The 24033-nt window shown below is 47.2% G+C and overlaps 2 protein-coding genes across 2 annotated transcripts; both read left to right on the top strand.

Moving 5' to 3' along the window:
* Positions 1 to 1508: 1508 nt before the first annotated feature.
* Positions 1509 to 8283, top strand: akap17a (A kinase (PRKA) anchor protein 17A). The gene is made up of 7 exons (XM_060039735.1): positions 1509 to 1653; positions 2244 to 2583; positions 2781 to 2999; positions 4059 to 4271; positions 4771 to 4919; positions 5307 to 5547; positions 6521 to 8283. Exons 2-7 carry the CDS (start codon positions 2257 to 2259, stop codon positions 7487 to 7489), a joined length of 2118 nt encoding a protein of 705 aa, XP_059895718.1. The 5' UTR covers positions 1509 to 1653; positions 2244 to 2256; the 3' UTR covers positions 7490 to 8283.
* A 647-nt stretch (positions 8284 to 8930) lies between these two features.
* Positions 8931 to 18792, top strand: asmt (acetylserotonin O-methyltransferase). Its single transcript, XM_060039737.1, has 8 exons — positions 8931 to 9287; positions 9679 to 9856; positions 10263 to 10389; positions 10791 to 10859; positions 12152 to 12270; positions 15218 to 15358; positions 15796 to 15918; positions 17854 to 18792. The coding sequence occupies exons 1-8, from the start codon at positions 9180 to 9182 to the stop codon at positions 18069 to 18071; spliced, it is 1083 nt and encodes a 360-aa protein (XP_059895720.1). The 5' UTR covers positions 8931 to 9179; the 3' UTR covers positions 18072 to 18792.
* Positions 18793 to 24033: the final 5241 nt, after the last annotated feature.

Genomic DNA, 24033 nt, shown 5'->3' with positions numbered 1-24033 from the left:
AATGAATGACCCCTTTTCCACTATTAATCCTTCGGTTATTAGTTAGCAGTCCTGGATTATTAATGACTTTGCTTCACTCTGCACCTGGTGTGTGTGTGTGTGTGTGTGTGTGTGTGTGTGTGTGTGTGTGTGTGTGTGTGTGTGTGTGTGTGTGTGTGTGTGTGTGTGTGTGTGTGTGTGTGTGTGTGTGTGTGTGTGTGTGTGTGTGTGTGTGGATTTGGAATGGTCTCTTTCCAAGAAGACTTTTCCTACATTTCTGAACTTGTTTTTATTATTTTCTCACTTTTTACAAATTCCTGTGTGTGTTTAAAGAATAAGGTTGAATTTATTGTTTGGACACACACCCTGGCTAACAATATTAGTGTGTGACGTCCAATGCACCAATTTTAAATTTCATAAGGTTAGTAATAAATAATAAATATTCCCAAAGAGCCGACATGGCACGGCATAGTGGAAAAAACTTGTTCCAATGAGAATAACCTCTTAACCTGGTTCCTGTCGAGGGTTATTAAAGTGTGGGCTCATCATATATTTTCTCTGAAGGCCCCGTCTTTACCAGACCAATGCTGTTTTGCCCTCATTTCTTTCATAGAGGCTTTGTACCAAAAAAAATGGAAACTGAAACTGAAACATGTTTATTGCCGCTTTCACTGGCCTTCATCTTCTGCTTAAAAACATGCTACTGAGGTCATGAATGGGATGAGTGATGATGAAAAAAAAATGCAGTAGCCCACTTGCCTTGGGCAAATGGGCCATTGGGCGAGTGGGCCAGCAGCACAGTGTTGCTGACCTATATCCAGAGAATAATGGCCATTAGAAAAATTGCTCTCCATGCCAATCTTTGTCGAATGGGGTGCCCCAAATCAAGTTGTATGCTTGTGTGTAATGACATTACGTCGTATTTAACTACCTTTTACACAAACATACAAAATACAAACTAGTTGTCTATTACTGTGGGTTCATTTTGCATTCAAACACTGTCCACTTCCTCTAAATGTAGTGTCAAGTCCAAGAAAAGTCTGTGTGGAAGTGGGAAGGAACCATCAGACAGCGGTTAATGTTGCTGAGTGAGGGCAGGAGGCTTCACCTTCTTGGACACTTGCAATGTGAAATCCCCATAAGGGTGGAAGTGTGGATGAACCATCAGACAGCGGTTAATGTTGCTGAGTGAACTGCTACATTGAGAGGATGTGGAAACATTGTTATTAGGCTCAATAATCCAGATTAATAGACTAAACTAAATATTGTACAATAACAATACATTTATTGTATTTAAACAAATAAATGTATTTAAGCAAATAAACAAATAATTATTTTATTTAAATGCATGTTTTTAATAAAATAAACAGCAACAGAGGTTGTTGTTTTTTATTGCATAAAGGACCAACTACGTGAGACAAATTAACAAACGAATTAATCATTCACCAATACCAGAACCATATCTCAAGTTGGCTATTACTGTCTCAATGCCTCTAACCTCCACAAGGTGTCAGTATTTTATAACAGCACGTATACGTGTACTCCGTTTTTTTTTGTTGGAGTTCAAAGTTCCTTTTGAGAGGCATCCCTGTGTTTCTCTCTAGCATCGTGTTAACTCATTTTGTAACAAATGCGACGTATTTGTATTTCTGTGGAGTAGCAAACTGTGGATGGGTAAGCACGCCAAACGTCACCGTTAGTGTGGTTATATTTATGTTGGGGGGCAGTTCTTAGTCCGGGGAGTTTGTTAGCTGAGCTAGCGTTAGCGCGCTAGCTCAGCTACACTATCAATTGTTAAAGTTGCCTTCAACACAATAGTTGCCGTGGGCGATGGCAGTGTACACACAACCTACAGACCAAGAGCCACTACACCTGGCTTGAGTTGACATGGTATTTTGATGCGGCAAAGAAGGTTGTGGCACACTTTAGACAGCATTTACCTTTGCCCTTTCCTACTCTCTTCTAACAGTGCATCAAGGTAGCTAGCTAACTTCTCATCTATTAAGTTACCTTTAAATATGTATTTCAGATACATATTTCTTCATCACGACAAAGACCCACATAATTATATCTTGAAAAGGAATGGCATTATGCAGTTTGTTAAGCCTAGACTATGCGTAGTTGGAGTTTCTGCGTAGGCTACCATTGTTAAATGTATTTATTATGGTACCGGAAATGTGTTATTTTGTTTACCGTTGAATGGCCTTTTTATGTACGTTTATATGAACTTCTCTTTGCTTGCTATGCTCTATTCCCTTCATCAGTCTTTGTGGCACGATGACCACCATAGTCCATGATACCGCAGAGGCGGTGTGCCTCTGTGAAGAGCACAATTTGTACCTCAAGCCTACAGCCAAGATGACCATCAGCGTGGCTCTCCCGCAACTCAAGCTACCTGGCAAAAGCATCTCCAACTGGGAAGTGATGGAGAGATTAAAGGCTATGGTGGCCCCGGACCAGCTGTCTGCCCTACGCATCTCCAAGAGCACCATGGACTTCATCCGGTTTGAAGGGGAGGTGGAGAACAAGGGGATAGTCAAGACCCTTCTGAGCCGTCTGGACGGAAAAAGCATCAAACTCAGTGGCTTCACTGACATACTGAAGGTATGTTTACTGAAGAGTGGGGTGATACGTCTTTCAGTGAAGTAAATTCTTTGTTCCAAGTTATTCACATTCATTACAAATGTTATAATTCTTTTGGTTTTATATCATTCATTGGCAAAAAGTTGTCTTGTCAAGCCGCAGTAGTGCACTTGTAGTGGATTCTTGCTTCCTAAGTCTCCTTATATGGCATTGAATAGGTACGTGCTTTGGAGAACAAGATGGACTTCCCGACGCGGCACGATTGGGACTCCTTCTTTCGGGACGCTAAGGACATGAACGAGACGTTGCCGGGGGAACGGCCGGACACCATCCACCTGGAGGGTCTGCCGTGTCGCTGGTTCAGCCTGAAGGACAGCCAGCACCCTGACCGCCCCTCTGAGGAGGTCCTCGCCACCATCTTCCAGGGATTCGGCAAGGTGGGGTTCTGATCACTATAATTGTTTCTTAAAGACGCCGTAGGTAAGATTGAATCGATATCATTTGAGGGTATGTTGTTGGTCAGCTATGAGTGAGTGAAATGCTCTGAGAATATCGATTTGGAGTTGACTGTGCCTGCCTCTGAATTTGCCTTTTTGGATACAAGAGACAGGAGTTATCTTTATTTTTTAAGGTAATATATCTGCTCTTTTATGATCTTTCTCGTCACAACTCAAAATAAATTGTACCTGCAGTGCCGTTAACGTTTTCCTTAATGTCATTTTTGCACAATAACATAGTGATATTTACATGAACAGAACCGTGCTCACTTTATGCCTAGCTAGGGACAAAAACATAATTGATCATCATTTTCTGGAGCACTGGAGTGGAACAGGCGGCTGTTGATCTGAAGCAGACAGCCGCTGATGTAGAATGTGTTTGGGGTGAAGCTGAGAGACTGGCTACTTGATTAATATCTATGTAAAACATTTTGGACTGATGTAGGATGTTTCTTATAAAGGTCTTGATTAACATGGAAGCACAACCAATCAAGGCGGTAACGGTCCTCCCAGGAAAATGGACCATGGAGAAACAAACATGATTGAAAATGGGACTTATGGCAATTGCTCAGCCGTCTACGTTAGCAGTAAGATTCACTGGCGGACTGAAGAAACACAAGGATGTGTTTCCATGTGTGAATACATTTTTTTATTCATATTGCGCCAGACCTACATCTACATATGTGAGTGACGATGCTGACAGCCGTTGAGAACCATGTTTTTCTCACAGACACTGCCCGGTTTATCTTGCTCCATTTTGGTGCTCAGGACAAGTTATGTGGTGACACGCTAACGAACGGAGGAGGCTGAGACTGCATGTGCCAAGGCCCCCCCTCAGCTAGTTTTAACATCAAGGACCAGAATGGAAGTAGTCCATAACTTTATAACATCATCCTTACAAACGGTGACTCAGGATGGCATTTGATGACCCGCCTACCCCTACTCATGTGTCCAACCAAATGCCCCCAACTAAATCGATGCTGGTGGCTTCTTCTCTAGGTGCGGAACGTGGACATTCCCATGCTGGACCCATACCGGGAGGAAATGACGGACAAAAACTTCAATACGTTCAGCTTCGGTGGCCACCTTTACTTTGAGGCCTATGTCCAGTACCAGGAGTACCACGGGTTCACCAAGGCCATGGACACCCTGCGGGGCATGAAGCTGATGCTCAAGGCGGATGACGGCAAGGCGATGGCGTGCAACATCAAGGTACTGGCACACCTCAACACAACAGACTGCAGTGATTCACAACATGTCCCGTCTACTGCTGCTTCTCATGACGACGAGGCAATACAGGCTGTTTAAACTTAAAACATTTGTGATCCGCACCAAAAGCTTATACCTGAAGAAGTCCAAGTCATGGACAAATCAGCCGATCATTATAGACAAGGGAAGGATTCAACTACATCACAATAGGAGTTTTCTGTCGACACCTTTTTGTTTGTGGTCAAAGATGGAGTAGGCCTGTATAATGGCTCCTCAGGGCTTAGCACGATGGGTCTTCTTCAGTCGGACATAACAGCTCAGAGGCCTTTTAGTGGAAAGACTCTTGGCACTGGTTCAACTGTGTTCCAAGGCTCAGAGGTTAATCGATGCAACCGATGAAAAACATACGACACCATACCAATAATGCACCCCAAATGGCTGATGAATGAACTAGAGTGATATTTGTTTATAATGGTCCCGTTACGTTACCATCACGTCACAGATCACCTTTGACACCAGCAAGCACCTGAGCTCAACGGCTGTGAGGCAGAGGAGCCAGGAGCGGCTGAAGCTGCAGGAGCTGGAGAGACAGCGGGAGGAGCAGAAGCGCAAGGAGAAGGAGGAGGAGGACCGACGCAAGGAGGATGAGAGGTACACACACACCTGAAGACCTGGGACTTGACACTTAGAAAAATAGTAGTTGTAGTGTGCTAGAGTTTGCTTTTCGTATAAAAGCTTAGTCCTGCATTACATAACTTTCGGACCTAAGTAGTTTTGCATGCATGAGTCAATCCATCTGGGAAAAGGATAGAGCTATATGATAATGCTACAACTGAAACTCCAGCCACTAGAGGTTGCTGAAGGGAATAGTGCAGGTCAAACAACGCACCTATGGGTACAAGACACTCACAGGAAACACTGACACAAACACTGACCTCATCGAAACCCATCTTCTAAAACGCCAAACGCCTGCCCAGAAGTCACCCCCCTCTCCTGTTTTTGAACGCGTCCCACGTGCCGTGACGCTCCCCAACGCAGGAAGCTGAAGGAGCAGGAGGAGGAAGAGCGTGAGCGGCGGCGGGAGGAGCGCGTGCGCAAGCGCGAGCAGAAGGTGCGCGACCGCGAGGAGCGGCGCAACCTGAAGCGCGTGAAGCGGCGGCAGGACGAGGAGCAGAGGAAGCTGCAGCTGAAGATCGCCACGGAGGAGCGCAGGCTGCTGCTGGCCCAGCGCAACCTGGAGTCCATCCGCCTCATCGCCGAGCTGCTGGCCCGGGCCAAGGTGGGCGGGGCGCCGGGGGCACGCGTGGGCGGGGCGGCGGGGGCACGCGGGGGGGCACGCGGGGGCCATCAGCGCCGCTGGACGGATGGATAGACAGGAACTTTATTAATCCCTGGGGAAGGTTCCCTCAGGAAATTGCACTTCCGGCTGCAGCAAACACCGTGTTACAAATATAATAAGAGCAAAAGTAGTAAACAAATGGATAATAATAAATGTGCAAAAGTACAAAATGCAATATGCTAATCATATATATGCAGGGAAACGATATACAAGAAGAAAAGTAAACCAGCCAATATTTAGAGGCGGGGGTGCTGAAACAGTGAAAGAAAACATGGGTACCCCGGATACAGTGGGTACCCCGGATACAGTGGGTACCCCGGATACAGTGGGTACCCCGGATACAGTGGGTACCCCGGATACAGTGGGTACCCCGGATACAGCGCATCAAACAGCCAAGTTGTGTTTGATATCGTGCTATGTTATGTGGTGGGTGGTGTTCCTCCCCAACCTCTGTCCGCCTTCGCCGCCTCCCTTCGAGCGAGGTGTTGTACAGTTTACTGGCATGTGAGTCCGTTGGGGTTGTACTATGGGGGGGGAGCATCCTGTCGGATGTGGGCTGCATGCCGTCTGATTGGTTGTGGTACGCCGCCCTTCAAACGCAAGGCTGTTATCCGTCAACGTTGACGCTTTGGAGATGTTACTCGAGGTGAAGACTTGGCGGTGAAGCTAGACACGGAACCACGTAATATATCATATTGTAGGACAGAGAGAAGCAGTACAACATTATTTGCTATATGTTTTGGGTAGTATTCTTTTGTGAAGCCCTTTCTAGTCATGCTTATGTTTTGTAATGTGAGCTGTGGAGAAATGTGTATATATTTTGTAGGGCTCTAAAGGCTTCCATTTTAAAGACCCTTAAAGGAAACGTTAACGGCCCCGCCTCCTTCTACCCCCCCCCCCCCCCCCCCCACAGGCGGTGAAGCAGCAGCAGCAGGAGCGCGAGCGGCTGGAGCGCGAGGAGCTGGAGCGGCAGGAGCGCGCGCGCCAGGACGAGGAGCGGGCCCGCCTCCAGCAGCTGGAGGCCCGGCGGCGGCGGCAGGAGGACGAGCTGCGGCGCGTGGAGGCGGAGAAGGAGCGCGCGCTCGAGCTGCAGCGGCGGGAGCGCGACCTGCGGCAGAAGCTGCTGGGCAACCTGCTGAAGAAGAGCTCGGGGGCGGGGGCCCCGGCGGCCCCCCCGGCTGAGGGGGGGCCGGGGGCGGCCGAGGCGGAGGACGCCCAGGATCCCACCTTGCTCCCGGGAGGCGGCGGCGGCGGCGGCGACAACGACATCCGGGTGGCCCAGGGGAACTGCTTAAAAGGGCGTAAAGTCCGGAAGCCCAAGAAGCCGGCGGGCTCCGGCGTCGGCTCACAGGGGGCGGCGAAGAAGAAGGGCTCGTCGGAGAAGAGGAAGGCCGACGGGTCGGAGCGGGAGAGGAGACGGGAGGAGGGGACGACGGGCCGAGGCGCGGGCAGCGGCGGGGAGCGGGCCCAGGAGCGCCGGTCTTCCGAGCGCGACCGGAGGAATGGCAGCCGGGGACGTAGGAGACACAGCCGCCGCAGCCGCCACAGCAGCAGCAGCAGCAGGAGGAGGAGGAGCTCCAGTCGCCGTAGGAGGAGTCACAGTCGTCGGGACACCAGGAGGCGGAGTCGCGGCCGCAGCCATCGCGGCCGCAGCAGCAGCAGCAGCAGCAGCAGCAGCAGGAGTTCCAGTCGCTATCGGAGCCGAAGCAGCAGTGGGCGGAGCTATGGCCGGAGTAGGAGGGGCCACAGGCGGAGCAGGAGCCGGCGGAGGAGCGGAGACAGTCGAAGCAGCTCTCGCGGCCGGGAAAGGAGGAGTTATAGTCACGACAACAGACGCAGGCGCCGGAGCCGCAGCAGGGACAGTCGCTCTCGGCATCGTTAACACGCTGCTGTGATCAACCTAGTGATTGATTGTTTATTACATTTTTGCAGTACCAAAAACCTGCTTGGGCAGGTCGTCACGACATGCAGTTTAAATTTGTCATCCATTTGTTAGCCTAAATAATCTGCTTTTGTTCCTTTCAAAGACACCTCAAATGCTGCAAATGTTGTATTGCATATCGGTTGTTTTAGTGAGGAACATTTCTTTTGATACCTTTTCAGTTCCTAACCTGAACCCATGGCGCCCCTCTCGAGCTCACAGCAGGTGAGCTCGACTACTACTGCTGCAGCCCAACATGTGAATCACAGGCCATTGTTAGTGTAAGTAGTATACTTTTAGAATTTCTGGATACTTTCATCTTAAATCTGATGGAGTGAAACGGTTTTATTTTCTTTCTTTCATGGCTGCTGGCCCCGTCAATAATCATAAGGTTGTATTTTTTACCGCTGAAATTCCCAACAAAACGGTAAAGAGCTGCAATGCTTTTGATACTCTCACAAGTATTGCATCAGCCGCGCTTTGCGAATAGATTCCATTGTGTTCCTAAAGCCCATTTTAAAGCCCATGTCTGGATGTGGTCCTGCTGTAGACTTGTTCAAATCTGCTCATCATTCGCTGTTCAACAACGGAAGTCTGAGGCATCAAACTTGCCAACGACAAGTACATGACAATTAGAAGCAGATGAAGGACATTGCACGGTAGTATATGCACAGCCCTTGTAATGAGAGCATGTTATGCACATTCACATGGGTTATTAAAATATTTGTTTAAATAAAGTAAAACCAAAAATGGCAGATTCTGAATTGTCTTTATTTTGTGGCTACATTGGTTTGCATAATAAAAATAACAAATGGATACGGCCACACTTGCTCTTTTACTCCACTGCATAAAAGCAATCTTATCAAACCACAGTGACATTTAATCTTAGCCTATACAGTTGAAGGATTTATTTTGGGATATTTCCTTGAGCTTAGTATTTACTGGTATTTGTATTGTAGATTATATGGTTCTGGTCTAGCCTCGGCGTAATTTGAGTTGATTTTCAACTGCTTACCACTCATGATGTCCCTCTGAGCCCTAATACAGATTTGTAATACAACTTGATCTGTAATACAGATCAAGTTGCCATGTGATAATGCCGTTCACTGTTATTTTAGCACTTTTTTCATTAAATGTGAGTGAGCTTGTTATACATGCACTGTTAAACACTGTCTCTAGGGCTGGGCGTTTTGAGATCAGGCTTTTATCCGTATGCACACATTTAATGTACAATATTGACTGATAACTGTACTTGTATGCATAGTGTTTCATGATTTACTTTATCTCTAAATGTTTGATAAAAAGAGCTACTTGCCAGCCTCAGAAGGAATAGGTATTTTTTTGACGCCATTTTGAGATTTATTATGTTGTAATTTCGGTCAATTCTCCCTAAAATATGATGTTTTCACCCTAACAGAAAAAGGTCCAATGCAGCAGTGTTTGGGAGGCATTAACAACGGCAGCAGTGTTTAGCTGCATTCTGGCCTCACTCTAAGCTGGGATATCTGGCTGTAATCTCTTTAGCCCACTCTTATACTGCTGCTTGGTGGGCAGTTTCTCATAGGTCTCTTCAGTTTATCACTATCAGAGCCAGGTTACAGTAGAGCAACGTTGTGCTCACATAAACGTCTGCTCTCTCCCAAGTATAACCATGGCCAGTTCCTCAGACACACCTTCATCGGCAATGGCTCTGTCCACTGGAGCCACGAGTTACCCTAGAAAGATACTGGACTACATGGAAGGCTTCCTAGTCTCCAAGGTAAGGATAAGTACTCTTTTGGTCTTTCATAGGCGTTGATTGGATGTTTTTGGTTGATGGTGCGCTTGTTCTGTGAAAAATGGGGTAGTTCTATCGAAACGTACGCCATCTTCCTCAGGAAGTGTACCTAAAGTAGGTCCCTTTCCCTTCAATGGTAGGATTGCTCCAGAGTTAGACTTGGTGAGTGGCATGCTGGCCATATCCACATGTCATTGTTGGCAATTACCTGATCATTTACTCTACGAAATTGAATAAAGGTTAACAATAACTTCACATTAGCTTTTTTGGAACACAAATATTCAATAAACATTCTTGAAGTGGTCTGCTCAATGTTCCTGAGGGATTCACTTGAGGTGAATAAAACCTGCTATTGAACCCCCCCTGTTGTTAGACCCTTTTCACAGCGTGTGAGCTGGGGGTGTTTGACCTGCTGCTGGGGTCCCAGAGCCCCCTGTCTGCAGAGGAGGTATCGCAGGCCATAGGAGCCAGTCTGGACGGGACACAGAGGCTCCTGGACGCCTGCACCGGCCTTGAGCTGCTGACAGCGCAGCAGCAGGAGCAGGGAAGAGGTGGGCCTGCACACACAAACACGCACACACAACACGCATCCTCGTTCACTCACTCACTCACTCCTATATATTTTTATGAGTTTACCTGTGCTCTGAGATAAAGACACACTACGCTTACTTTGTGATTTTTGCCGATCTACAGGTGAACATCTATCATCGCTCTAAAGCACTCTTTGCCTTGGAGTTAGAATCCATTACACATGAATGTATTCATGTGTTCAAAACCGTGTTTCAAGCCGTGCTAGGCTACTTAGTCTTAGTCTGCAGCCATTCTCTGTATTAATATTTTATTTTGGCCGACCAATTATGATGATAACATTTCCCCCTTGGGATTCGTCTTAACGTGTCGTAAACCGTAGACCCAGAGGCTGTGGTTGAATCATTCCCCCTCGCGGCCCTCTCTTAGTGTACTATAACACAGTGGACGCAAGCCGCTACCTGACCCAGTCCAGCCCGGTGACCCTGTACCACTCCATCCAGTACAGCTCCAGAACCATCTACCAGTGCTGGTCCCACCTAACCGACGCCGTCAGGTACTGGGAGCTCTCTCTTTGAACCTGAATGTCTCCCAGCCCTTTTAGGTCTGTTTTTGTCCTGACAGCCTTTCTGCAGCAAGGTTCTGTATTACTTTGGTATTTTGAACATACTGTATGTATATATATATATATATATATATATTTTTTTTTTAGAGGAAACAGTGCTCTCATGTGGAAACAGGTTCAAATGCATCTAACAGGTGGCAGAGTAAAGGGGAAAAAGAGGTCTTCCACATTCCCTATTGAGTTGCCATTCATCTATTTTTGGGCATTTTAAATCTAACCGCACATCGCCCTCTCAGCATGGGGAAGATAGGAAGGAGGAGATTGGCTGTGACAGCAGAGGTTGAAGGGGATTGAGAATGCAGTTTGATGCCCGCAATGTGCTGTGTCTCCAGAGAGGGGAGGAACCAATATGAGAAGGCTTTTGGCGTCAACTCTGAAGACCTGTTTGAAGCGCTCTACCGGTAGGTTGTCCTCATTCATTGTACACACACTCACACACACACACACACACACACACACATACGCAAGCACGCATACGCAAGCACGCATACATGCACATACTAACACTTGAATGCAAGCGTGCATGCATACACACACACACACACACACACACACACACACACACACACACACACACACACACACACACACACACACACACACACACATGCTCGACCACACACAAACAAACACACATACATGCATGCACACATAACGCAGGCGTGCACGCATACCCACAAACAAAAACAAACAAACAAACATGCTCGACCAAACACACACACACAAACACGTTCAAGCACCCACGCAAGCGTGCAGGCACACACACACACACACACACACTCTCACACACACACACACACACACACACACACACACACACTCATGATCGACCAAACACACGCACACACACGCTCGACAAGCACACACACGCATACACATTAACGCCCACTCACTCGGTCCACACCTCTGGTGAACATAAGCTCTTCCCCGGTGTGTCTATCTGCGTTCCATCACGACTCCTTCATCTTTTGCTCCCTCTCTTCTTTCCCGCCCACCCATACTCATAGCAGGGACTCAGGGGGAATGATAGAAACTATTACAAGGGCACGGAAGACAGCGAGCGTGCAAAGACTTGGAAACAGCCTGGGGAGAGAGTGGGAGGTTGGGAAGCTGTAGGGACTATATTTACAATGTGCACATGGGGTACCACAAGCTGGATTGACAGCAGGCACGCAGACGAGGATCACTCCTTTAGGGCGGCCAGACATTTATGATTGATTTGGAGCTCATTACTTATATAATATAAAATCTTTGTTGCTTGTCTCTGCTATTATAGCTGCCTCTTTTGGCACCTAATGCGCTCCTTCCCACCCCACGAAGGACGGATCCGTCTTTCTGTGTTCCTTCTCCAGGTTTCTTCCCTTGATGAGGTTTCTTCCCTTGATGAGGATTTTTCCAACGCTAAGGGGGTGTCCTATCATGTGGCATGTGCCTTATCTCTTTATCTCTTTATTATTCTGCTCGGTAACAGGATGCACGCTTGGAGAAAGTACACATCGTCTGATAGTTTACATCCGCCTGTCAACTTCCCCGTGAGCCTGCCACTGTGTGCTGACCTTTTAAAATGTTGTTTCTTATTGTTAAAGGAAAACAAAAGACAGACAACAGTGTGTGTGTGTGTGTGTGTGTGTGTGTGTGTGTGTGTGTGTGTGTGTGTGTGTGTGTGTGTGTGTGTGTGTGTGTGTGTTTTTAGATCTGACGAGGAGATGGTCAAGTTCATGCACCTAATGAACTCCATCTGGAACATCTGTGGGAGAGATGTGGTTACAGCCTTTGACCTTTCACCTTTCAGGAGTGTATACGACCTTGGAGGTAAGTTAGTGTGTGTGTGTGTGTGTGTGTGTGTGTGTGTGTGTGTGTGTGTGTGTGTGTGTGTGTGTTTGTGCGTATGTGTGTGTGTGTGTCTGTGTCTGTGTGGGATTATACATGTGAGATCCAATTAGAATAAGGTTGAGGGTTCAAAACCATTAACATTTAGAGACAGCTGGGCAACATACAGATCGCAACCATGCACAGCACACATCCCACCTTTGACTTGTATTGGGTCTTTATACGACCATTAACTTTTTTCCCAAAGCACCCCTGTGCAGAGTGCGGCGATTTGAGTTTCAAAGACAATGGGAAAGGCATCCTAATGACAAACGGGGGTGGCACTGGGGGTTTTCTTACAATAGATATGTGAGCGTAAACGTCCCCAGGAACAAAGTCACTCATCAGCAAAGAAGGCTCTGACTTAACCCAACACTTAATCAGGATTTGACCAACACACCTCCGGGCTCCTCTCCTCTCCTAATGGCAATGGGATGGTCTCGCCCTTTAGCTCAGGATTAATATGCAATCAGCTGATGGCACCCAGCTCAATAAAGACGATGGCTCCCCCCACCCAAACACCCACCAACAATTGATTTAGGAAAATGCAATCTACTTTTAAAAGTGTTTGCAGTGGATTGTGCCTCATTCACTCCTGCCTCATGAAGTGCTCAGAGAAGAGCTGCGCTAAAGACCAGGGACTAACAAGATTCAAAGCGATTCTACAGAGTCGAAACAGCAGCAATGCAGGCTGTGATTGTGCACAACACAAAAAATACCAGATCACACAAATTGACATTGCCTAATAGGAAATGATTGCATTATTAGTAAGCAGATGACTTCCCTACTCCCTTTGTGATTGTGGCTTCACACCACCAAAAACAAACTGAGTTATACTGGATGCAGTGTTTGTGTGTCTGTGGTTGTTGGTCAGGTTGGATTTAGTTAGCTTTTAGCTTACGTTTATAAAGACAATTATTTCATATTTCGACTAAAGGAGTAAATTTTACCCAGACCATAGAGAGAAAATTGAGGGCTGGGGTTGTCCACTAGGGGGAGCTGTAGCGCCACAGTCTGCCTGTTGAAAGTCATCTCTCCTGGGTTCTGATTATAGTCCCCTTGTGTGTCTCTCTAGCTCTTTCTCTCCCTTCTTCGCTCTCTCTCTCTCTCTCTCTCTCTCTCTCTCTCTCTCTCTCTCTCTCTCTCTCTCTCTCTCTCTCTCTCTCTCAGTCTTTCTCTGTCTCTGTGTGTGTGTGTGTGTGTGTCTCTCTCTCTCTCTCTCTCTCTCTCTCTCTCTCTCTCTCTCTCTCTGTCCCTCTCTTTTTCTCTCTCCTCCTCTCCCTCCTCATCTATCTGTCTCCCTGTCACCCCTCTCCTCCCCCTCTTCCCGCTCACTCCTGCACGCACATATGGACCGGGGCGGCCGAGAACTACTGGCCAAACCTCACGCTGCGAAAGTGACGTTGAATGAAAGGTGTTTCAGAGGGTGTCTAATGGCCTCTGAGACCTCGGGTGAAGGAGGTGAGAGAAGGAGAACGAGGAGAGGGGGGAGAGGGGGGAGAGTAGAGGAAAAAAATCCTAAGTTTGTAGGTGCACTTAATACAGCATACGGCAAATGTATTCATTAAACTGTGTGTGCATGTTTGAGCGTGTGTGTGTGTGTGTGGGGGGGGGGGGGGGGGTTTGAAGTGTGCGTGCATGTGTGTGTGTGTGTGTGTGTGTGGGGGGGGGGCACGGTACAGTGTCCCTACTGTGACTTTGTCTCTCACACAGCATCTGTTGTTTGCGTGCACACCTGCTGCTAAGCGTTGGCAGATAAGAGGGGGGGTGGCGGGTGGCAGAGGCCTGTTAGTCTATCTCCCAAATCAAGTGCAGTTGACTCATATAGCCATTTAGAACAATTAGGCGCAATCTATCCATCTATCGCGGTCTCCTCATCTCAATTTCCGCCCGAGTGCCTTTATCTATTTCAACCTGTCATGGTGAATCCTAGGGGTCTGTCGCTGCCCGTTCCTTATCCTCACTGCACTGTCTTGACCCCTGGAGTGCCATGGCTACGTGTGTTCCGTCTGTTTCCATCGATACAATCACATGGTTAAAATGATAGCATAACTTATGTTCAAACGTTATTTAAATCGTATCCATGTGTCCATCCCGCCGCAACCTCTAGTCTTGCAATCCTCCCGTCAGCCCTTGTGAAAAGTTTCTCAACAACACATCCGAAGATGATTGGTCGTCGGGGGGGGGAGAGTTGAAAGACTTCCAACATTTCTAACGGGTCTCAGGTGGCTGTGATTGTTTTTGGGGTGAATGTCTTTGTATTCTGTCCCGCAACGGATCAAGGTTGATTATTTTTGGTTGTGATGTCCAGGAAGCATGGCTATATTTCTGGTTTGTTGGGCTTTGAGACCCGTCCTCTACCAAGCCAAAGACAGAGGAGTGAATGTGCTCCAATTCCATTAGCTGCAACATAAAGACACACCGGGGCCACACAAGCGAACACACACTCACACACACACACGCACACGCACACGGACACGGAACACGCACACACACACACACACACACACACACACACACACACACACACACACACACACTCACGGACACGCACACACACACACATCATCATAAACATAGGCTAGATGAGTGTTGAAAACAATGGTGCAGCTATAGGCTAGTACAGGCAGAGGCAGAAGGATTGTGGAGGATACTAAACAGAATATATTTCACCCATGCACTCCTGTTTATCGTCTAGCTTCATCTCCTGGAGTCTCCCTAAGGCTTTCTGTCTGTCAGTAGATTTCTTGCCAAGTCCCAACTTGTTATTCTGACCTCAATATCTATAAAGCAGCAGGTTCCGGAAAAAATACATATCTTGGGTTGTATTTGCAAAACTTGTATGGGTGTGTGCGTTTTGAGTAACGCAGCATCCTACCTCATCTCACAGGCTGCAGCGGTGCCTTTGCTAAGCACTTCACGTCAGCTTACCCAGAGAGCACCGTGACTATCTTTGACCTTCCAAAAGTGGTGCAAGTTTCCCGGCAACACTTTGTCACAGACGGCAACCAGAGGATAGGGTTCCATGAGGGTAGGTAATCAGTCACTTTGCCTTTGAATGGAACGTTAATAGGCACTCTGGAACTCTCCAGTGCAGCCAACATTTTTACCTAGTATGTATAACCATAAAAATAGGAGTAAACCCAGCAAGCATTTCAAACTGCTTGGTTATTTGAATTGTTATCCATCAATCTGAAAAAGTCTGATTGAGTTGTGGATGAATGGGTTTCATTGTTGAAGTTTAGATACCAATTGTGTGTGGTGTCTATGGTATTGGGGTGTGTGTGTGTGTGTGTGTGTGTGTGTGTGTGTGTGTGTGTGTGTGTGTGTGTGTGTGTGTGTGTGTGTGTGTGTGTGTGTGTGGGTGTTTGTGTGTTTGTGTCTGGGTGTGTGTTTGTGTGTGTCTGTGCATGTGTGTGTGTGTATGTGTGTGTGTGTGTGTGTGTGTGGGGGGGGGGGGACCCATAGGAGACTTCTTCAAAGACCCCCTGCCAGAAGGTGACCTCTACATCATGTCCAGGATCCTCCACGACTGGACAGATCAACGCTGCATTGAGCTGCTGACGAAGGTCCACCAAGCCTGCAAGCCAGGTCTGTGTGTGTATGTTTGTGTGTGTGTGTGTGTGGGGGGGGGGGGGGGGGGGGTATGCACATGCGAACACGTGTACATAGTGTGTTTAGACGCACAATATGCAGAATGTATCCCACATATTTTGATTTGACCTAACACATAAACATAGATAAGAAAATTTGACAGGATGTGGGTGGGTCCCGACAAGTTTATTTTTACAAATTAAGAAAGCGAATCCTCCGTGTGTTACTGGACAATCATCTAGGCTGCACCTCGAACAAATCCTGCAGATTTGCCCTCCACAACATCTGCAGGATCTGGCCCTTACTCACGAGGGAAGCAGCTCACTTCTTAGTCCAAGCGCTCATCATCTCTCTCCTCGAATACTGCAACCTGCTCCTGGCTGGACTCGTTGCCGCTGCGATCAAACCTTCATAGAACACTCTGGCACGCCTCGTGTTCAACCAGCGAAATTTCTCCCATGTGACCCCCCTCTTCCGGGACCTCCACTGGCTCCCTGTCGTAGCTTGCATCAGATTTAAGACAATGGTACTGGCCTACAGGGCAGTCAACGGAACTGCCCCTGCCTTCCTCGGATCATTAGTCAGACCGCACACCCAAGGTCGAGCGCTCCGCTCTACGACCTCAGCTGGACGTCTGACACCGCCATCGCTAAGAGCAAGCAAACAATGTCAGGACTCGGCTCTGTTTTGGCGCCGCGAGGGTGGAACGAGCTCCCTGCCCATGTCAGGACTGCAGAGTCGCTCACCGGCCTCCGCCAGGGACTCAAGATGCACTGGTTTAGAGTGACCCCGGACTCCCTCCTTACCCACTGCTGCCCCTCCTCCACCCCTGTTATTCACTTTGTGTTGTTTGTTGTACGTCCTGGCACTTAAAAGTAGTACTTAGCACTGTGTAGCATTGATCCTAGCTATCTTTCTTGCATAAGGCGGAATGGGTAAACCTAAAGATTGTAAGTGCTTGGCACTTATTTCGATGAACATCTTTACTGTAGCGACAGCGATATGTTGTAGTTTCTCCTTCTCCTACAGATGTACTTATTGTTAGTCACCTTGGTTAAAAGTGTCTGCTTAATGCCCTAAATGTAAATGTAAGTAATGCATTCCTGTAACCTTCATACACTATATACCCTGGGGCAATGCAGAAACACCCCCGCTTCTTGCTTTGATCATTCCTATGTTTCCCCGGTTTATTCCATGTCTCTGTAGTCTATGTATAGACAACTTGGTACCGACAGCGCTCACCTACTCACTTGGCCGCGTCACCGGCTGTGTGTAAATCCATGATGGCCGAGCCCTAACGGCCGAAGAGTTCATTCGTAAAACCAAACATCGTAATTGTTGCAGGGGGTGGGGACATCGTAATATCGGAGATATATAGTGCACATGATATAGTGCACTATATAGGGAATAGGGAACGAGAATTCGGACACTACGCTGAACATTTCTAAACGTCATTTGCGTCAGTAAATGCGCCGGGTATTTGTGTGACGCAGACAGATGCGCCCACATCAAGTAAACAAACCGGGCGCTCACGACAAAAGCTGGAGGTTGTATTGATGTTGAATGTTACATTTCCTTGTTTAATTAATTTTGAATGTTAAATATTCTATGTTAAATCCCAAATAAATTGTTGACATTTCTAAACGAAAGCCGGAGGCTCGCATTAAATGTATTCGTTTTCGCGGTTATTCGGCTTCTTCTTCTCCCCTGGAAAAATACAACCGCATTGCATTGTGGTATACGGGAGTAACATGTAGGGAACATCGTATGTACCCTATTTTAAGTCCACTATATTGTGCCCCTATATAGTGGACCACTGAGAATTCGAACACCCTACAAAATGGCGTGCACCCTATTTAGTGCACTACATCCATGATAGGGAACGATTTCGAACACAGCTCATGTCTCCCCTCGACCCCCCCCCTCCCCCAGGGGGCGGCGTGCTGCTGGTGGAGGCCCTGCTGCTGGAGGACGGCTCGGGGCCCCTCACGGCCCAGCTCTACTCCCTCAACATGCTGGTGCAGACGGAGGGGCGGGAGCGCACGGCGGCCCGGTACCGGGCGCTCCTGGACGCGGCCGGGTTCACCCGGGTCCAAGTGCGCTACACGGGCAAGATCTACGACGTGGTGCTGGGGTACCGGCCGGGCTGACGGCCGCGGCCGTACGGCCGAATGTGCGTCCCGCATTGGGATCTGCCTTTGCCTCCCTGCTCTGTATTCATGAGGCCGCATACGAAATACTGCAAACAGTTGTCATTTTGTTTCTTAGTAGTCGCAGTTCAAAAGCAGTTGTTTTGGTTGACCTCAGGGGGGACGGCTATCACATGATGCTATACGATGATTTGATTCAGAAGTTTTATGGGTTTGCCGTTTTAAGTGAATAAACAAACACAAGGTGTTCGTCTTAGAGATACCCTAAAGATCATGAGTACTGTGTCCTGTTTTGGTTGCTTTAACAATAAAACGATTCTAATCGTCAGGCTAGTCCTGGGGCTCAATATCGTATGGTTATGGTTAAACGTAACATTTGTGTCATATCCCATTTTTCATTGAAATCTAAACATACCAACCGCAACCGTGAACAAGAAGTGACAAGCGTCTCCTTCTTTTGATGAACATTTTGCACATTGGCAATATAATCCCGACGCCTGATCCCGGGTTTGATTTAGCGCGCTGTGGATCTGAGCCAGGTGAATTATGTGTCTTTTCCAGGGGACATTTTTATCACCTTAACCCTGATGAGGTGGGTGGAAGGGGGAGCGCGCAAGCTTACGGCTATCAGCTCATTACTAAAGGAGCTCACTTCCTGCCGCATCTGCCCTTATCGGGGCGTCTATAAGCCCCCCTGTCTCGTCTGAGCTCGACTTGCCCCCCCCCCCCGCCCTTTAGTGGGGCTCGTAAAGCCGCCCGGCCGACTGGTCTGCTGTGGTGATGTACGCCGGCAATAAATCTCCTGCCGCGAGGCCGGGCGTGTCTTCATACTCCGTCCGTCTCGGCCCCTTTATCACTCCTCCTGTCGCTTACCGGCTCTTTCCAACTTATGTATTTTAAATGCATGTCTTCCTTCCCACCTTATCTATCTCTCGGCCTCCCATCTTTATCCTTCTTGCCTTTTTTTTTTTTTAGGGTCTCCTCTCTTTCTGTGAATGCTTATAAAGCCCAGCTCAAAAGCTGTGGAAATCCTTGGCTTTTTTTTAAAGAGACATTCTTTACGTAGATCTATATGTGTGCATGTATGGGTGTTTGTAAGGGTGTGTGGAAGTGTGTGTCTGTGACAGGTGGGCTTGACCTGTTAATAGAGAGCAGTTGTAATTAAAAGGAGCAAGTCATTAAACCGAGGCCGCGGTGTAGTTATTTCATACCTTCAACCAGTGCTGGAAATCATGGTGTCGTATTATAATACACCTCACGCAGCCTGATTCATAGCACATATATAATCACCGGTATATCAAGAGGTTTGTTATTTCCCTTGATCGTCGCCATTTTGCTCATTTGGTGTGCTGTGATTTGCTACACAACCAATGCGTCCGCAGACTGCACAGAGGGAGCTTCAGCAGAACCATAGACGCCCCAATGTATTCTCTACTCATCTGACTCACCTCTTACTATGCTGCAGAGCGCCGGCCACAGATCATCAATGATGGAGGATCCTATTTATCGTTTTCAGGCGGCCAAAATATATATTTTGAATTATGAATCTCTGTATCTCTGCATGAACAACTTCACGTTCATTGAAGTGTCAGCTTAAGGTAGGGCTTCTTACGGCAATGCTCACAACCTGGTAACTTTAAAAAAAATAGGTGAACCAACGACGGTGTGTAGGGGGGGGGGGGGGGGAGAGAGAGAGAGAGAGAGGGAGGGAGAGAGAGAGAGAGAGAGAGAGAGAGAATATGTAGGTGAACTGAGGACATCCTGAGTCCAGGGAGTCTTCAGCCCCGCCCCCAGCCTGGTCATGTGACTGTCAGTTTGCCGGCCCCCGCGGCCATAATAAGATGCAGATAGAAAAACTGCGGACACACACACACACACACACTCCAGTCCAGAGGCAAGCTGTGAACAATGCAGGAACAGGGCGGAATTACGCAGATTTTTATTCATTTTTCAGAACATTAAAGAGGGGCATACAATTTTGGTAACACTTGTCGAAACCGTGACATTACTCTTATCTCTACAAAGCCCTTCAGGGCCAATGCCACACTCCCCTCACTCGGCTGGTGTTGACCTTAAACCCTTCTCCCTGGTGTTACAGGAGACATCGGCTCATCCTTACATCGTTCCAAGGCGGTCTCGTCTCAAAACAGAAAACCTGGAATGGGGTGCTCCAAATCGGTGCTATTGTTGAGGGAGGGGGAGGGACTTCTAAGCATCCTTGGGAGGAAGTGATTTCCGTTTCAGTTACATACACGGACCGAGCTTGAGAGAGAAATGGAGAGACTTCGGATAGAGGGACACCGATATCCGTCCCTTGTCCAATACTGCTTTGTCAAATTGATCCTCAAATATTTCCAGATTTTATTCTTCTCGTTCTTCTCGCGTCGAAGACCGTCAGGTGGCCAAGTCACAGAAACGAAAATGCATTGCGTCGACCGGAATAGCTCCACAACTCATGACCCTTTCTCAGCCTCGGCTTTACCGAGTTATATCACAACACAAGTAAATGTATATCACCCATTGAAACACAAAACCAAGCAGGCTGATACATGCTGATCATGGCAACTGCCAGGTTCCCAACCTGCCCAATGGTTCTAAGCTGTGCCTCATACTGGGGGCCCAGTCCCAGTACGTTGCAGTCCCAGTCCATGATCAGAAATGGCAAGCAACACAATGAAGTTTGATGCCCACAGTTGTATTGTATTAGCTCTCATTATTAGCTCATGTTGTTTTTATCACAGTGAATGTTTCCTTTTGCACTATATATAGTTGATTTTGGCAATGTAATAAACCCGCCTTGAAATCCAAATTGAGTGAGACAGAGAGAATGGGAGAAAGGGAAAGCAATTCACTTTCATTTTACCTGCGTCAAAGGCATCATGCACACATACATACTGACACAAACGCACACACACACACACACACACACACGCACACGCACACGCACACACAACCACACATACACACCTCAGAATTCAATAAAAGTCTCTGAGCTGTAATCCCTGATCCTTTGTCACTTCCAAACTGAATTCTGAGGAAAAGACCATCTGTCCTGAAAGTGTGCCCACACACACAAACACACAACACACACATGCACCACACACACACACACACACACACACACACACACACACACACACACACACACACACACACGTACACACACATACACACGCATACACATGTACACACACACTAAAGCTGTGTACATTTAGATTTGTGGCATAAGGGTTTACGTTTGTCTTTAGCGCACGTGTGTGTGTGTGTGTGTGTGTGTTTGTGTCTGTTTGTGCAATTATGTGCATATTGGTGAGTGGATTCAGGTGGGCTCTTGATGTATGTCAACGCATCCTGATGTCCTTGAAAGCATGTGACATGATGTGTCCTCCTGGCCCCTGCTTTCCCCAAGCTAGCTCCCTCAGCTCCGCGCTCAACTCATGAGAGTAATGAAATGACAGCATCATGGCATCTGAATGTTTACCCTTTGTCATTACAGGCCTCAATGAACCAATTAGTAGGTAAGTAGGTGATGTGCATTTTTTGTAGTTTTTTAGTTTCTAATTTGATGCTTCATAGTTTGATGGTCTCATTAAAAGCATCCATCACAATAACAACAAAATATCCCGATTTTTTTTTTTTACTTTTAAATGAGGTGATCCAGATGTCAACTCGTTTTGCCTAAACTAGTTTGCACTGCTGCATTCCTCATTTTCTAAAATATAAATTGTTTGCTTGTGTCAGAGCTGCTAGGATAGGTTGTTGACGGGCTCGTACATGAAATCCCACGGGGTTTACGTTGAGACAACAAGCATCTTTTAACAAGCTGTCCATGGCAGAGTAGCAGAACAATGAGGATAGCCCAATGCTAACCATCACTAGGAATGGCAAATGTACGCAAAAATACGTACACATGTACCCACCTATACCTATACACATATGGTGATAAGAAGCGACTCATGACAGTAATCAACCCATACGGAGTTAAGATCACACGCATGGATCGAACACGGAGCAGTAATGCATAAGGTTAAACGGATTCAGTTTGCTGTAGGATGGTGATTGCTTGCAGCGTAATCTGGCCTTTTATCAAAGAGCACTGCTTACGTTCACCCACCGTGGATGAACATATTAGCATATTTCCCCCAAGATAGTTGTCATTAGTGTGTAAAATGCCATGGTGCCCCCTCTCGGAGGGTATCGGGGGGTCGCGCTGAGAGAGAGAAGGAGGGAGAGAGAGAGAGAGAGAGAGAGAGAGAGAGAAGAGAGAGAGAGAAGAGAGGAGAGAGAGGAGAGAGAGGAGGAGAGAGAAGAGAGAGAGAGAGAGAGAGAGAGAGAGAGAGAGAGAGAGAGAGAGAGAGGGAGGAGGGAGGGGAGGGAGGGAGGGAGGGAGGGAGGGAGGGAGGGCGGAGGAGAGAGAGAGAGGGAGAGACTGATGAATAGTTTGATTGAATCAACAATATCCCGACCAATGCCACATATCTAATATTCTAGTCTTCCATTTTACAAGACTTTACCACACAATAAGGGTAAATTAGTTAACCATTAATAAACATTAGGTAATGCATTAATTAGCTGTGCTTACTTTGTCAAGTAATCATATACAATGGTGTTAATTTTTTTTCATGGTGACCAAATGACTAAAGTAATGTTGTTCAGATTAATCTAGATATTAATTCATACATTGTTTAATAGGGCTAGTAACCGAAACCCTTATGCCAATGCTATATAATAATGATTATCATTAGTGCATTAACCCATGGCTAATGAATATTAATGTTTGTACCTTTTTTGTGTTACCTGTACATTTGAAATGCCAATGAAGCTCTATGAAGCCTGAGAGCCAGAGAGAGGATAGCGACGGATAGGGGAAGCAATACACAGTGTGTCCTCTCACTGACAAAGTGAACAGAATACCTCATTGTAATAAACTCTTGAAAGGCTTGAAAGGCTCCAAATTGCCATCGTAAACTTTAGCCCATAGCTATAACGTTCCCTAATGCAGTGATCTTGTTGTTGTTTTTTGACCAGAAAACCTTTTTATCCATCGCTATTCATGGTTAATTCCATCCATTTTGTCTATGTTTCTGCTTCTCTATAAGTACAACCATACCAATGAAGAGTTAGGTCTATCTATGGTTTCCTTTACAGATAATGTGATTTTGAGTAACATTTTGCTAAATGCATTGTTCGTAATAATCTTTTTCTACCATTAGCTGCGTAATATTCATACTGAAAGACCAATGTAAAAACAACAAAAAAAGGACAACATGTTATCCAAAATCATGTCCAATTGAATGTGTACTGCCTGGTTGTCAACATGCAATTTACATGCAATTACCCGTATTTCTTTTTTCACATGAATGCGTTTACTTGCGTTCCCCTCAGGCAAAGCTTGAGGATTGCGCTCTCTTCCATCCAATCCTACAACCGTGCCCATAATGTATGCATAGAAGTTCTTTAGCATTAAGCCCTTACCCAGCAGCAGCAGCAGCAGCAGCAGCAGCCACAGTGAGAGCAGCAGCAGCAGCAGCCACAGTGAGAGCAGCAGCAGCAGCAGCAGCAGCCACAGTGAGAGCAGCAGCAGCAGCAGCAGCAGCAGCAGCAGCAGCAGCCACAGTGAGAGCAGCAGCAGCAGCAGTGAGAGCAGCAGCAGCAGCAGCAGGCAGCAGCAGCAGCAGCAGCAGCCGCAGTGAGAGCAGCAGCAGCAGCAGCAGTGAGAGCAGCAGCAGCAGCAGCAGTGAGAGCAGCAGCAGCAGCAGCAGCAGCAGCAGCAGCAGCAGCAGCAGACCTCCTTGACTGCAATGTAAACACAGAGATATCATGAATCGATATGGTTAGACGTTCGCAGGACACTCAAGGTCATAGGGATACTCTGTGTGTCTGAGGATCCGCTTCGCGCCTACAGTTTGTGTAAGAGGCAGAAAATGCAAGCGGAACGCACAGGAGCGGGCCATCTGTCAAC

This window comes from Gadus macrocephalus, chromosome 20, assembly GCF_031168955.1.
Source record: "Gadus macrocephalus chromosome 20, ASM3116895v1".
Lineage (NCBI taxonomy): Eukaryota > Metazoa > Chordata > Actinopteri > Gadiformes > Gadidae > Gadus > Gadus macrocephalus.
This window is presented reverse-complemented; position numbering and strand designations above follow the sequence as displayed.